At 39.8% G+C, this 15,821-nt stretch overlaps 1 protein-coding gene across 1 annotated transcript in view; it reads right to left on the reverse strand.

Moving 5' to 3' along the window:
* The window catches only part of EPC1 (enhancer of polycomb homolog 1), a 68,017-nt gene that overhangs the window by 7,478 nt on the left and 44,718 nt on the right, over positions 1–15,821 (reverse strand). The window contains 8 exon segments of the mRNA XM_032622099.1: positions 5,565–5,917; positions 7,510–7,658; positions 7,747–7,836; positions 7,924–8,100; positions 9,110–9,269; positions 10,167–10,315; positions 10,684–10,890; positions 11,293–11,438. Of these exon segments, the coding sequence (XP_032477990.1) occupies positions 5,565–5,917; positions 7,510–7,658; positions 7,747–7,836; positions 7,924–8,100; positions 9,110–9,269; positions 10,167–10,315; positions 10,684–10,890; positions 11,293–11,438 (1,431 nt within the window).

Here is a 15,821-nt window from a genome sequence, read left to right on the forward strand (position 1 = left end):
AGTCTAGTTATAAAAATTTCCCCTGGACATTTTTGATAAATGTTCTAGAAGAAATGCACAGAGTAACGTAAGCTAGAAGTGATGGTAATAAAAACCATGGGTCTAGGGGCCAAGAGATCTTGATTTTTCTTTCATTCTCAGCTCTGTCATAACTGGCTGAGTTCACCTGAGCAAGTTATTTAATCGTTTGGGGCTCAGTATGTTCATCTGAAATATACGAGATTAAATTAAGTCATCATTAAAGTCCTTTTCAAGCCATGGGATGCTAAGATTTTATACTTCTTCTGAGAAATAAAACTCCAATCCAAAAGGCTGTATGAATGAGTAGGAAAGCTTGGACAAAGGTAAGGCAGTAAATTTGGGCAAATAAAATCTGAGCTGGGTTTTGCACTATTACTTACACAGGAAACTGAGCAAAGTCTAACCAAATGCTAAGTGGAAATAAACAAAAATGAGCATATTCCCTGTATCTCTATCAAGGTAAAGTTTTTAGGTTGTATGTCTACCTCCAGATATTGTGTGGTAGTCAAGTTTGCAATTCACATAAAGATGGACAAGGTGGTTTTGTGGACAGATCACCAGACCTAGAATCAGAATCATTTCAAAGGACCAAAAAATTTTAGATCAGGAGGGATTCTTGGTGATTTCCTTCTATAATCTCACACTAGAGATGAAGAAACTTTCATCCGAGGTCACAAAGATATTTAGTAGTGGAAGGGGAAACAAAACTACCCCCAAGCCAATGAGATTTTAAATATAAAAAGAAATAGACAAAAGTTTGTTTTAGATTTAATACGATTTACAAAAAATAATCAAACTTTTTATGTACCAACAGTGTGCATCATGCTTTAAAAGAAATCTCATCTATGGAGCATCTGACAGACAGGGGTCTAGGGAGGGGAGCAGAGTCACGGGAGGGACAAAATTAAAAGCTGAGAACAGGGAAGGAGCACGACAGGACTTCAAATATCTGGAGGACACTATGATGTGGGAGAGCAAGAAAACGTACTCAGTGTGCTTCCAAGGGCAAACAGGACCTGCGGATTTAAATTTAAGGAGGCAGCTTTTGCTCGATATATGGACAAACTTTCTAAACAAGACTCCTAACTGCAGAATAACCTGATCTAGAAAGTTGAATTTTAATCTGTCCCTAGAGGTGCCGAGGCAGAGGCCAGAAACCACCGCTCTGTGGGTAGCTTCTAACAATCCTCTGGGGTAGGAATTTAGATGAAATAATCTAAAACTTTACGAGTCCATGTCTTATGCAAGGACCTATCAGGTAGTAGGTACACCAGCGCCAGGAATGGCCTAGTGCTCAGCCTGCTGGCCTTTAAGTCACATTCCTGTAGCAGATCAATGGAATGACTGGGGGCGGCAGGGCTGTGGGGGGAGGGAGGTGACAGGTACTCAGGAAAAAGTAAACAATTTGAGAATTCAGTTTGAGAAGATGGATTCTAGATTACCAAAATGTATATTTTGTTAAAAAAACAAAACCAACAAACCCAAACACCTGTTTTAAAAGATACTCCTCAATTAGAAGTTTCTCTGAGCAGTACACAGGTAGAAAATTATTTTAATACAGGAGAGAAGGGTAACTATAAAGAAATAAACATAAGCTGAAATGACTCCAGACAGTATTACAGTATGACTGTCTCATCAGTAAGCCTGAACTGACAGACTGGAGGTTCGTGAGCACGTATCAGTTACCTAAAACATCCAATCTGAAAACAAAAGTTTGTTGTAATTCATATGACGGCAAAACACGACCAAACCTGAATTCATTTGGCTGCAAACATCTTGAACATGAGGTTATTTGTGGTCAAACTTTCCACTGAGTGTGACTACTCTCGCACTTCACTACACGACTGTAGAACTAATAATGTATTTCACTATGGGTGTTACTCCAGAATCTGCTGAGGAAGTAATTCTGAGTTTTGAAACACATCCGGGTAAGGGTAAGGTCCCACAAATCTACAAACTCTAACAATGAAAATATTCAGTGTTCAAATCTAGAGTTCCTTTTTTACTGTAATATTAAAATTTTATGCTAACTAATAAGGACCTACTGTAGAGCACAGGGAACTCTTCTCAATATTCTGTAATGACCTATATGGGAAAAGAATCTAAAAAAGAATAGATAGGGGCTTCCCTGGTGGCGCAGTGGTTGAGAGTCCACCTGCTGATGCAGGGGACGCGGGTTCGTGCCCTGGTCCGGGAAGATCCCACATGCCGCGGAGCGGCTGGGCCCGTGAGCCATGGCCGCTGAGCCTGCGCGTCCGGAGCCTGTGCTCCACAACGGGAGAGGCCACAGCAGTGAGAGGCCCGCGTACCGCAAAAAAAAAAAAAAAAAAAAAAAAAAAAAAGAGTAGATATGTATAACTGAGTCACTCTGCTGTACAGCAGAAACTAACACAACATTGTTAATCAACTATACACTCCAATAAAAATGTTTTAAAAAATTTATGCTACAAATAGAAGTAAACCGCACTGCTGAGTAAGCTACAGATATTGAGACTTATTAGAACCTATCATTCTTGCTACAATTTCTTATTGACTTATGAAAATAAACCAAATCTATACTGTAGATATGGGAGTTTGGAAAAATGACTTAAAATGCTGATGAAATTTCACCAGGAACTAGGAATTCAAATCCTGAACATATAATGGTTTTAAAATCACTTTTCTGTTTTCAGTCTTTCTGAATTACAGAGTCTTTCCTAATTATGAAAAAAGGTATTAATTCTGAATCTGATATCCCCTCAAACGCATGCAAATGAACAGTCACTGAACAAACACTAAGCTTTCAAAGATTTTTTTAATAAAGTTTTTTTTTTTTCTTTTCTCTTTTGGCTGCACCGCCCAGCTTGTGGGATTTTACTTCCCCGGGCAGGGATTGAACCCGGGCCCTCGGCAGGGAGAGAGTGCGAAGTCCTAACCACTGAACCGCCTGGGAATTCCCCAAAGATATTTTTGTAGATAAAAAAAAATAGAAAAACGTATTTGGAAACTGTCCAAATCACATATTAACTAAAGATTATTTAAAATACACAATTTATCCTTACGTACTAAAATCCAGTCCCAAAAATTCTAACACTGTGTCATTCTGCTGTACAGTACCCAGAGGCCCAAGCACTCTAGCACTCACTAACCAGGCTACTGGTCTGACTGCACAACTCTGCAAAATGGTCAAGACAGGGAAGCAAGCAAAAAAGATTCCAAGCAGCAGCTGACACAGAGGCTACGAAAGCTGGTGTGTTAGAACTCAGGCCTTTACCAAAAACATGGCTCCTGACAGCCTCATTAGAATTTCCTGTTTCAAAGTGAGAACAGGCCCTTATAGAGGCTTATTTAGAAAAGGGACAATCAGTCCAGAGGGCATCACTATGTCACAGCATACACATAAATATTGATATTTAAAACAATGCTAGAATAATCAAAAATGGCTAAATCAAAACCCACATATTTGGCTTAGGTGGCAGGCAAGTATATCAGGTGACTCGTAGGTCATATAATGACTGGTTAAGTTCTAAAGTCAGTGTGGTAAAAATTAAGCCTTAAAAATTCCTTTAGCGTGTACCACGACGGGTCCATCTCCTCCTTTCAACAAGCCCGACACAGCCGCGTTTCCTCTGGCATCACGCTAGATCAGAGTTTCTGTGGCTGAATACCAGACGGAGCAGTTTGGTTTGTATCTGGGGGCTACACCAAACGAAAAAAAAAAATCTTTAAAACTACAATTACATCGACAAGACGAGATGCTTAACAGAGCGAGGCAGCAATGCAGGCACTGACGCTGCAAGAGGAACAGTAATAGACTCACTTCTCCCGCTCCCAGCGTGGCTCACTCTTTTAGTTCAACTCTATTTAGAATCCTGTATAATATCTGAACTGCTAAAATTTTAATTTTTTCTCCAGGGGCCTATAGCTGAATTCCCTTAAGATAAAGCTACACATGATATGAATCCACTGTTACATACTTTATAGAGCACAAAGAGAAAAGCTTTAGGTTTCTGGAATATCCACAAACATGAAAGAATGAAGCACTACCCTAAAGCAACCTGCAGGTATCTATTCTCTAAGTATACAGGAAGATCTAGTAAAATTTAAGGGAAAATTGAAAACAATTAGATGCAACAGGAAAAAATTGATAAACCCATTTAATTTTATCACATATACAGGGGAAGGAAATGATTAAAAAGAAAATTATACGGTTATTAAAGATTGTTTTCAGCTATACTTATGGTAATACTACTGTTCCATGTTCACCTTTTAATATTCTTTGGCAAACACAAATCAAGTAAGTTTTACAGTATCAATGCTTACTTAAGTAGTATGGCAAAACAATTTACGTTAAAAAAAATCACTGTAAGAGCCTTAGGATAGTTATATGACTTTATTTTAAGAGCTGGAGAAGACGAGGAATTGACAGAACAAGCCAATTTTCTACGTCTAGTCTCAAAAGAATTTTAAACAACTGAAAAATCTTTATCAGGGAAACATATTACAAGTTTATACTATTAAAATCTCTACACTCACACCAATATATGTCCTCCTTCATACTGAAAAATTCTTCATTTTGATTTTTAAGACTATAAAAGCAGAGAGAAACTGACTCTTCATGATATAGACTCTGAAATTAATGAGATTATAAATAATCTATTAGGTAGGCCTCAGACTAAGTTAGATTATCTTCTACTTGATTTCTGAAATGTTACTGTTTTTCTTATGAGCTGAATGACTTCCGCTTCGCAGAAGTACTTTATTTCTAACCACAAATAAATTAGTTTATGGAACCTTTTCTGAAGGTCTTCAAGAATAAGAAGCACATTTTCATATTTATTAGGTTTAACTGTAGCCTTACCAGATAATTAGGGGGACAGAATAAACATCTTTATAAAAATCTGTATGACAATTTTGACAGTGAATTTCTATAATCTACATGCCTCAAACAACAGATATTTGCTTTAAAATAGAAAACTAAAATTTGAAGAATGTTTTAAGTAGATGGCATTTATTTTAGACACATTTCACAATGTAGGCCTAATGCTAAAGTAGGTATTACCTGAAAATGTTTCCAAAATTATTAAAATAATCCTTACACAAACGTTGTTCTTTGAAAAATTAGCTTCCCTCTTACAAATTATTCTGAATGAATGTGTAAGCACAGAAAGCTTGTATATCTATCGACTTGCTGGCTTACTTTAAAGCAGTCTAAGTAAAAGACCAGAAAAGTGTCCAAATATAAAACACTATCAACTTATGGTCCATTTTCTTTTTATTATCATTTGAAACATAATAGTTGGCTCTTGGTTGGCAGTTCACAAAGTATATCCAGGAAACAAATGTCATATATTAAATAGCAGTAAACATCTTATGTATGTGGAAATGTTTAAATGAAGACACACGTACAATCAGGACTCAAATAAATACTTAAACCTTGATTTTTAAAAAGTTCTATTTTAAGAGGAAAGGACTTTTAGCTGTAAGTATAATAGACCACATATTCCAAAAACTGATGAAGCCGGTGCTTCTACAGAAACGCACGTCGTAACAAATGAACATACCGAAGTGCGCCGAGCCACTGCCGCTTTTACTCTGTGCAGAGGCGCTGCATGTCTGGGTCCCGGGCTGTGCTGCTCCTGTTCCACTTACACTCCGATACCATTTTCTACAGGAGACTCCGTCACTGTCACTGTCACGTAGGGATGGTGTCCGAGGCCTAAAATGCCGCCATCTACATGATTTGATATTGACTAATATCTGACTGAGGTCTTTAGAGAAAGATTTGTCCGAGGTATTTGTTTCTGAGGTATTGGCAATCTGATTGACTGGAGAATGTTGTGGTGAGGAAAGCATTTCCAAATCCAGATGGCGAAACATGCTGTCATAGTCCGAGTGAGCTCTGTCCAGTAAGACCCTGTTAAAAATAAGGCACAAACAGACATGTAAAACAGCTACTCCCCCAAGTCCCCCAAAGCCACCTCATACTGAATATTTAAGAGCTATAAATTTGATTATTTCGTTATTTGGCTCTATGGGCTAAAATCTCAATTTCTGTTAAGGTTCTTTCACTTTATAATGATTCGATTAAAGAAGAAAGGAATCCGCCTTCAAGAATAAGGTATACCATCCATCTTACAACAGCTAGAGTCTTCTAACAGTTCTACATTTGGCTTTACTGCATACAAGCGAATTTGATTTTTCGCTTCCATTATAAAGCACCAAAACATTCATGAAATATTGCTAACACATCTGTTCTTTATTTAAGCAAAAACTTCATTTTTTTTTTTTTTTTGGAGGGGGTGGGTAGGAGAAAAGCAGTAAAAGGTATGTGATCTTTGGATATTTTACACTATTAAAATTTTTTATAGACAAAATATTTGAAGCTACCACTCGAGAGGATATATTTTCATTTTATTTATATAAACTTTATAAATGATTCCATCTTAGGATGTTAACACTGACTCATGCTAGTATCGAATAAAATATAGCCAATGTAGAGAATTTTCACTACTATGATGTCAACATAATGATGAGGTTGAAAAAGCGCTTAATAAAATGTATTTTAGTGACTGGATAATTCTAAACTAACGGTGAAGTGATAATAACTGCAATCAAGATTCAAAAATGAGGGCTTCCCTGGTGGCGCAGTGGTTGAGAGTCCGCCTGCCGATGCAGGGGACACGGGTTCGTGCCCCGGTCCGGGAAGATCCCACATGCCGTGGAGCAGCTGGGCCCATGAGCCATGGCCGCTGAGCCTGTGCATCCGGAGCCTGTGCTCCGCAACGGGAGAGACCACAACCGTGAGAGGCCGCGTACCGCAAAAAAAACCCCAAAACACAAACAAACAAAAAAGATTCAAAAATGAAAGAAATGTGTATAAGTCATCCACTGACTGTAAATTATACCCTTAGCTTTCTTCCTCAAAGCACCTTGATGATTTACCTGTTTTGCCTTTTAATTTTTTTTCACTAATATTATACGAGTGCCTTTCTTTTCCTTGGCTTTCATGTGTTCTGCAACTCCTCCCCCCTCCCACACACAACTTCACACATAAAGGCACCCAGAGTATGAAGGGCTCTATCAGGTCTAAACAAAGGCAGGCGTCCTGACAAGCTGATGTCAAGATCAGGTCCTGCATGGGCCCTGGAGCCTTTCCACTGACGAGTTAACTCAGTGTACCAGTTGTATGACACTTCTTAGCTTATTTAATCCTTTTTTCTCAATATCTCTCAGAACTCCTAAAACACTTTTTTGTTATCCTGATTTACACTTGCCTTCATCTATCTCGGAGGCTTTCGATCTTGGGAAGAAAAGCAGATCCATTAGGGAACCATTAGTTATGCATTAAAAGCTACGGTTGTATAAGAAACAGGTAACAAAGTGGTGAAGTATCTCAGTCAAAAAAATCAGTTAAGAATAGCAGACAGGAACAAAACGAGCTCTTTAGAAGGACCACCTCACTTTAAGCTTAAACATCCCTCTGCTAGGAACACAGAAGGGCCTTACCTTCCACCGCGCCCAACCCGTCTTCGTGCAAATCCGATACACCTCTGGGGCACGGTCAGGGTGGTCAAGCAGTAGCGGTATCGCACATCCCCTAATCCTCCGTCGCTAGGACTAGTCCAAGGCCAGTTGCCAGTTTGGTCTAAGTGAGGCTTAAAAAGAAAAAATCTGAATTATTTTTTTTTTTTTGTCAGCTCCAGGTAAACAGTTTGTTACTTAAAAAGAGAACCCGAAACTTACAGCATAGTACTGACAGCCTGCCTTCCTACGGAAAGCAAAAGGACCATCGGGGTCATTCTCTTCCTCAGCTTCCGAAGAGCCAGACAGAACCTTTAAATAAAAGGAAGTGCGTCAGAACATGTGCCTTCCCACATTCCTCATGTGTGTTCATGAGAAATCAGAAATGCTTACACTGACCTGGGAGAGAGGCTCTTCGTCCGAGCTGGGAAAGTCATACTGGTTCAGGTCTTTAGCGCTGAAGCCAGGCAGCGCGGCGGGGCTGGCCTGCTGAGGAGTGGCGGCAGCAGACGAAGGTAAGACTTTGGGCTTCTTTTCATATTTACGCTTAGGTCGGATAAGCTCGGCCTTATCTTGCTGCAATACAGTCATGAATTACACACTAGAAACCATGTTCAACAAACTGAAAGTTTGGGGGGAGTTTTAAAAATAAGTTTACTGCTAAAATGAAGGCATTCCCACTCATAAGAGATACAAGACCCTTAACATTTTGTCATCTTCTATTGTAAAGTCTTAGAGGTTGGTCTCTGTGAAAACACAGGAATATGTTTCTACAACCTAAACATAATCATAATCAAGTAAAAGAAGAGAACAGAAGTTCTCCAGCTGCTGAAATCCTTGAACAACAATTAGTATTTACTGCTGGCTCCTGTATCTGTTTCTTAGTTTTCTATGAAAATTCTAGGGGAGCATTTTTAAAAAGGGATGTCTAGTCTTTATTCTAAAGAATTAACAAATCAATATTGGGAAAGTAATAATGAAACATATACACAAAGCAAACTTCAGATAACTGTTAACATAGTGAAAAATAAATCCATAATGCTGAGATATTAAAAAAATAAAGAGTAGTAAGGACTTGCTAGCTAAACAATGAGAGAGAATTGCGAGCAGTTTTAGAGGATAAAGATATGAAATCATTATATAGGGAAACAACACAGGTATAAAACACAGAGGCAAGAGTGACAGAGCAATGAACACAGCGCATGTTAGAAATATGTATGGCAGGTGAGGGCAGAGGCTAGAGAGGTATGAATTTGAGGTACAGGCAACAGGCAAGAAAGATCAGAGACTGAAATGATATTTGTTAGGAAGAAAAAGATTATGGCAGGTATCACGGCTGACATAAATATTTATACCAAGATTTATGCAGTTTATGGCATTACGGTTTTTAAAGAAAAGTTAATTATTGAACTATAAGGTATTTCTCTTTACAAGTTCTACTGCTATATCTAAAGGCTAGTCTTAAATCAAAAGCTGGCTTTCACGGTAGAGTTTATATACGTATTTTTTCTTTTTCACTCTGAATCTAGTGATAAAATACCACTCAACATTATCAGCTACTACCGCCCACAGAAATTTTTATCACCTTATTAGCTTTAAACTCCTTCACGTCCATGGCTTCCTGGTGTTTGAACTGGCCGCTGTTGGTGAGGGGGACAACGGGGATGGAGTACGCAGGTTTCATGGGCTGTCTCTGCGCCATGACCTCAGACACGATCTCGCCACTGTAGTCACCCAGACTATACCTGAGATGGCAAAGAAAGGAAGTTGAAAAAGTTAGTTCAGGAAGTACTCATCCTCGTGACGACTAATAACTAACTGAGCTGTAACTATAAATCCTGATTAGACCTAAGGTAACATTACAGGTAAACTATTTGCTGAATGCTTATTAAAACTAGATTACGTAATTCCTACTGTTCCTTTCTTTTGCTTTTTGGCTTATAGCTTTATCTTGGCACCATTAATAGGTAACTGTGGGAAAGAAAACCAAGGTTTAAATTTTAACATAGCAATTTTGGTGAAAGATTTGGTGGAGATGTTGAAATCCATGCCTAAAATGGTGTGGAGGAACTTTCTGCTAATTTGAGTTGCCTGTGCTATAAAACTAACTTTTCTGAAATGAATCACAATAAACTGATTAGTGGTTTTCTTTGGGAATAGGGGCTACGAAATAGGGCAGTGAGGCTTGAAGTTTTCACTGTGCTCCCTGCTAAAGGATTACCGGAGTGTTAAGATGATGGGCCTTGCCCTCTCCCCTTTTTATACTTCCCTGTTAAAAAGCTCAGTTAAGTGTTAAGAAAAAATTCAGTACCATCTAGTAAATAAAATAAAAGCTTCAGAAGTGATAAATGTTCTCTCCCTCACAGCCCTGCACACAACTCAAGTAAGGGCAAAAGAATACGATTCCAAAATGTAAATACCTGGCATAACTTAATTTTACTGAACCCAGTCACTTTAAAAGTGAAAATAAAGAGAGGAACGTATGTAAAAATATGCAAAGCATACCACAGCACACATTTCAGCAGTCTCTATTATTAAAAGAATATATTTCTGGAGTTACAGATAATTGCTTAGGACATAAATTAACTCTACACAAAATTCTAATGGTACCACGCTGCTAATGCTATTAAAATATACTTTACCTCTTTTCCATAATTTCCAGTGTTAAGTGCAATAGCTCCCTTTTACTCTTTTCTCTTCTTTTTATCATCTCTAGAATAGTAACAGCCCGACTCAGATCTCGACGCAGCTTCAGCATTTTTTCATAAGAGGCTTCATCATTTTTACGATTCTGTAAATGTGAATGCGCTTTGGTTAATGTCAATAAGCATTTCTGACTACTGGCATTCTGAGTATAGCTAGTGATATATAAGAATATATATATTTGAAGGGTGAGATTAGAATTTAAATACACTGAAATGGATTACCAGGAAATCAATTTTGAATATGGTTTTTAATGGATTAACATTAAAATATATCATTAATAACTCTAATGAATTTTAAGGCTGACATTTTAAATTAATAGTTTTCATTACAATATATAGAAAGTCTGTCTAAACACAAATTAAAACACAGCCTTCAGATACTGAGATACTGATAATTATAATAAATTTTCTTACATCAAAAACATTACTACAGAATTTCCCCAGGTTCTCTTACTTTTCGAGTCTGCATTTTTTCGGTACGTCTTCTAAAGGCCACGTAAGGGTCATTTGTGCTGGAGCCATCCCGCTTCTCTTGTTTCACTGCTGGGATGAGGGCCGGCCCTCGGCAGTCTCTTCTCCGTCTGACCCAGTGCTCGTGAACGTCCCTAATTAACTCATCGTCTTCTTTCAGCAGTAGTTTGGCTTCCTGCAGGCTGACTGGCTAAATGTAAAATCATCACGTCATTTTCACATAATACAAATAAAAGGCTCAAAAGTACCTGCAAATTTAAATGACAATCAAAACAACAGCAGTAACAACAGACATGCTGAGCACCTTGTACATGTCAGACCATGAGCTAGATGCTGTATATAAATTATTTAATTTTTGCAACAATCCTGCAATGTTTATCCATCTATTTTACAGATGGGGAAAGAGAGGCACAGAGAAATTTAAACATGCTGAATATTACACAGGCCAGTAACGGGCAGAGATAAGACATGAACTCATGCTTGTCCGGAGCCTGCTTGCTTACCCTCTCCCCAGCATTACACTGTTTCCATATGGAAGAGAGATTTATATAGACATATACACACACTTAATATATATACAATGAAGCTGTACCTGCTGACCACTGCCTTTTTCTAGACGGTCAATCATCTCCTCAAACTGCAGTGGGCAGATGTCCATTTTCTTCTTCAGTTTATTCACAAAGACTTCATCTTCCGAATCCAAATCGTAATCGGGCTGCTCAGCATCCAAACTAAAAGCTGACAGAAGAAACCACAAGCAACCGTTTACTGTGTGAACACACGGGCAAAGCCTCTCGAGGGTGTCTGGACAATCTCTAAAGAAACAGGAAAGAGTTTTGAAAGACTGTGTTTTCAGACTCACAAACAATCTAAGCTTCCCACACTTAAGTTAAGAAAGAAGGGACTGCGCTCATGGCGCAGCGGTTAAGAATCCGCCTGCCAATGCAGGGGACACGGGTTCGAGCCTGGTCCTGGAAGATCCCACGTGCCATGGAGCAGCTAAGCCCGTGCGCCACAACTACTGAGCCCACATGCCACAACTACTGAAGCCCACGCGCCTGGAGCCCGTGCTCCGCAGCAAGAGAAGCCACCGCAATGAGAAGCCCGTGCACCACAACGGAGAGTAGCCCCGCTCGCCACAACTAGAGAAGCCAGCACACAGCAACAAAGGCCCAACGCAGCCAAATTTAAATAATAAATAATTTTTTAAAAAAAAGCCTGTTCTAGATCACTCCCCTTTTTACTTTACAATCTTATTTGTTAAGCACTCGAATGTGCTTGATCTCCCAGAGAGGAAGCACTGTGTCTTATCCATCTCTGTACGTCAGTGCAGAGGCAGTAAACATGTTCATCTTGTACACCAACTCTGCACGCAGTACTCTACTGAAAAGCATTTGGATATTGGCTCTATTCAAGTGGGAAAAAACCCTGAAAACATCTGCAGTCAGCGTGGTGACATCTGTGACAGGAACAAGGGAGGGGACTCTGCCTGCCCCACATGTGCTATCCCTGCTTCAAGACTGACACAGTATCTGGCCCATAGGAACCCAACGAATATTTGTGCAACTATAACGCTTCATTTTCACCTGTATCACACTTCTGTAACATTCCTAATTAAAATAAATGAATACTCAGATCCTTCATAAAAATCTCTATAAGTTACCCTCTCTGCACCCATGTTTCCTGCACCATCACATCAGCCCTTCAATGATTTTCCACCATCTAATTCTGTTTGCTGTTGCAATGTAAACAGAGATTTTGGAGATTCCCAAGTGGTTTAAAACTGCGGGATTAATGGGCTTCCCTGGTGGCGCGGTGGTTGGGAGTCCGCCTGCCGATGCAGGGGACACGGGTTTCGTGCCCCGGTCCGGGAAGATCCCACATGCCGCGGAGTGGCTAGGCCGTGAGCCATGGCCGCTGAGCCTGCGCGTCCAGAGCCTGTGCTCCGTAACGGGAGAGGCCACAACAGTGAGAGGCCTGCATACCGCAAAAAAAAAAAAAAAACCAAATTTTGGATTAAACACACTTGTTGTTTTGTCCCTAACCAAAAAAATCCACATCTGTGGAGTAACCACTAGCCACGTATGACCAATTAGATTTAAATTAACTTAATGCAAAATTCAGTAGCCACATTTCAAGTGCTAAGTATTACATGTGGCTAGTGGTTACTGCTGTTACCAGATGCTACAGATTATAAAAACATTTCCATCATCACTGAAAGTTCTATTAAAGAGTGGTGATCCAGATAATCCAGAAAGCCAAACTGATAGGGCCCAACTATCAATGTTCTGCCTACTTAAGGGTGTATTTTATACGTGTTTAGGGTCTCGTTCATACATTGCTTTGGCACCCTCCACTATAAAATTTATTTTTCTTTTAGAGCAAATCACATTTACAAAGCTTAATTATTCATAAAAACTAAACAAGCCTACCTAGTATCACCTTACTTATGCATTATCAAAATACACTTGACATACTTCTGGCATACCTTATATCATCAATGACAAGTCACATCCAACAAATTAAGGAGATGGGAAAGGAAGACTCCCGCCCTAGGGAGCTCTATGTCTTCGCCACTGAAGTTACCAAGTGCCTGAGAGGCTGCTCTTGCCTGTGCCAGAAGCTTTTCTTTAGTTAATGCAAACACATCTAAGACCTTCAAATATGAGGAGAACCAAATCTTGTTCAGATATAAAATATTAAAACCCTACAGAAAAGCTAACATGTAAAAACTCACTTTAGGATTTCATTTGACCAAAAAACCACAGCCAATGATTGAAGTGTAATTTGGCTTCAGCCAAATGTCCAACTGACAGCTCAGCTGCAGCTGATAAAGATGTAACACATGGGGCTTCCCTGGTGGCGCAGTGGTTGAGAGTCTACCTGCCGATGCAGGGGACATGGGTTCGTGCCCCGGTCGGGGAAGATCCCACATGCCACAGAGCGGCTGGGCCCGTGAGCCATGGCCGCTGAGGCCTGCGCGTCCGTAGCCTGTGCTCCGCAATGGGAGAGGCCACAACAGTGAGAGGCCCGCGTACCGCAAAAAAAAAAAAAAAAAAAAGATGTAACATATGTATCATGGTTCTAGAAACAGAATATCTTCAAATTTCCTGGGCCATGTTACTGAGTGCAAAAAACAAGGTCTAAAGAGAAACAGGCAAATGAGCTGCCTCTTCTAATTGAGTTCTACTACCATTACAGTGAGCCCTAGTTAGCCAATGATTGTTAACTATGGGAGACATACAGCAGAAGGGGACTCTTTAAAACATTCTGCTAGAGATAACCCAGATATGTATACGGGTAAACAAAATACGTATTCTATAGAGATGGAGGAGAAAATTCTATAGAAAATAAACCTAATAAAAAGAACACAACAGTACACGTAAATTGATTAGATTATTTAAAGGAGATACAAAGTGGTACAAAACCACTGGGCTTAGAATCCAGTAGTAAAGGCGAAATGCACATAAAAGTCTATGTAACAAATGCCATATTACAGCTCATACTAAGTGTGCACAGGTAGGTATGTCCATAACTCCAAGCAGCATTTTTAAATTACAGGAAGCAATAGTGAAAGGGTATTTGGGTCCCCAAAATGGCACAAAACGTAGACTGGGAACAGAATAGAACTCCTGATGGAAAAGAAGGCACAGTATTCGAGGCTGAGGAGAAACCTCCCACAGCAGGGAGGGCACACAGGTTTCCGCTCAAGCACTAGCTCCCCGTGACTGGTAACAGCTACTTGCAAAGACCCTGGAATAAATTCTGGGCAGCAGAAAAGACCATCGTAATAGTGGTATTTACTGTGCGGTGGTAGGTATTTGACATCCTTGCTTGGACCTAAGAAGACAAAAGCGATCACTGGCTAGCTAGATCATGAAATTCTTCAACTTCTTTATATTTATAAACTACTGAGTCACTTCTAGAATGTACTTGGGACAGTAAACAGAGAATCCCAGATCTGAAAGATTTGAAATCCTACATATGAAGTCCTTGTAGATAAAGTTCTGCTATACCTGCATGGTTGGTTGATGCTATAGATTTTTATCTGTGAGAAAGTAAAAACCAGAAGAATAATGGGGAAAGGGAAGGAGAAAATGTAATCTTTCAGATTCAGGGCATAAGAAAGGATACATCTGTTCTGAGAGGTAATAAACAAAAGGAGGCTCTATAAAGATCTGTTTTTTAAACATCTTTTTATTATAAATAAATTCAAACGTATAAAAGCCTCCAAATAAAAACAGCACAAGGGACACCTGCATATCCTTTACCCAGATTCACCTGCTGTTAAAATTGTACTCCATTTGCTTTGTCACTTGCATGTGTGTGTCCTCTCCCCCTCCATGTGTATACACACACACACACCGCAAACACCCCAACACAATTTTGAGCCACCAGAGGGTAAATTACCTTCATAATGGCTCTTTCCTGCTAAATACTTCAGAGTGTGTTTCCACATAATCACAGTACAGTCATCAACTTTATATTCCACTTTTGCCAGCTGATCCAATAATTCGTAACATTTCCACTACAGTACAACGACCAATCTGGGATCAGGTATTATTTTTCCTGATGTCTCTTTAGCCTCCTTTACTTTGGAACATTTCCACAGCCTTTCGCTGTCTTTTAGGACACTGATGATGTCTGTTTCAGGAGTATTACCGTTCCCACTACTAGCAGGTTGCTCACGTCTGCGTCTGTGGGATTTTCCCCGCTGTGATTGGTTACACTCTCTTAGCCGCCACACCACTCGGCTTTATTCTTAGTCCTTTCCGGGGTCTCACACCTAGAGGCACATGATGTTCACCTGTTTCTCCTAAGTGGTGATAACTGTGACCACCAGTCAAGATATTGCCCCATTACCCCACCGTGTAACTGCCGCCCCCACCTGCCGCCGTAACTGATGAGCAGTTGTGGGGAGAGTTTAAGGCCATGGAAATGTCCTGACCCTCATGAGAATTTCCCCTTACAGCGAGCACACACTGGCGATTCTTGTGTGGCTCAATCTCGGTCGCACTTAGTGCGAAGATGATTCTCCAGCAGTCTCTTCGCACAGCACCGTTCAGCTCTTGACATTCTGTACTGTAAAACCACGAGACTACACTTCTGGTAATAGTAATA

This window comes from Phocoena sinus, chromosome 2 (genome assembly GCF_008692025.1).
Source record: "Phocoena sinus isolate mPhoSin1 chromosome 2, mPhoSin1.pri, whole genome shotgun sequence".
Taxonomy (NCBI): Eukaryota; Metazoa; Chordata; class Mammalia; order Artiodactyla; family Phocoenidae; genus Phocoena; species Phocoena sinus.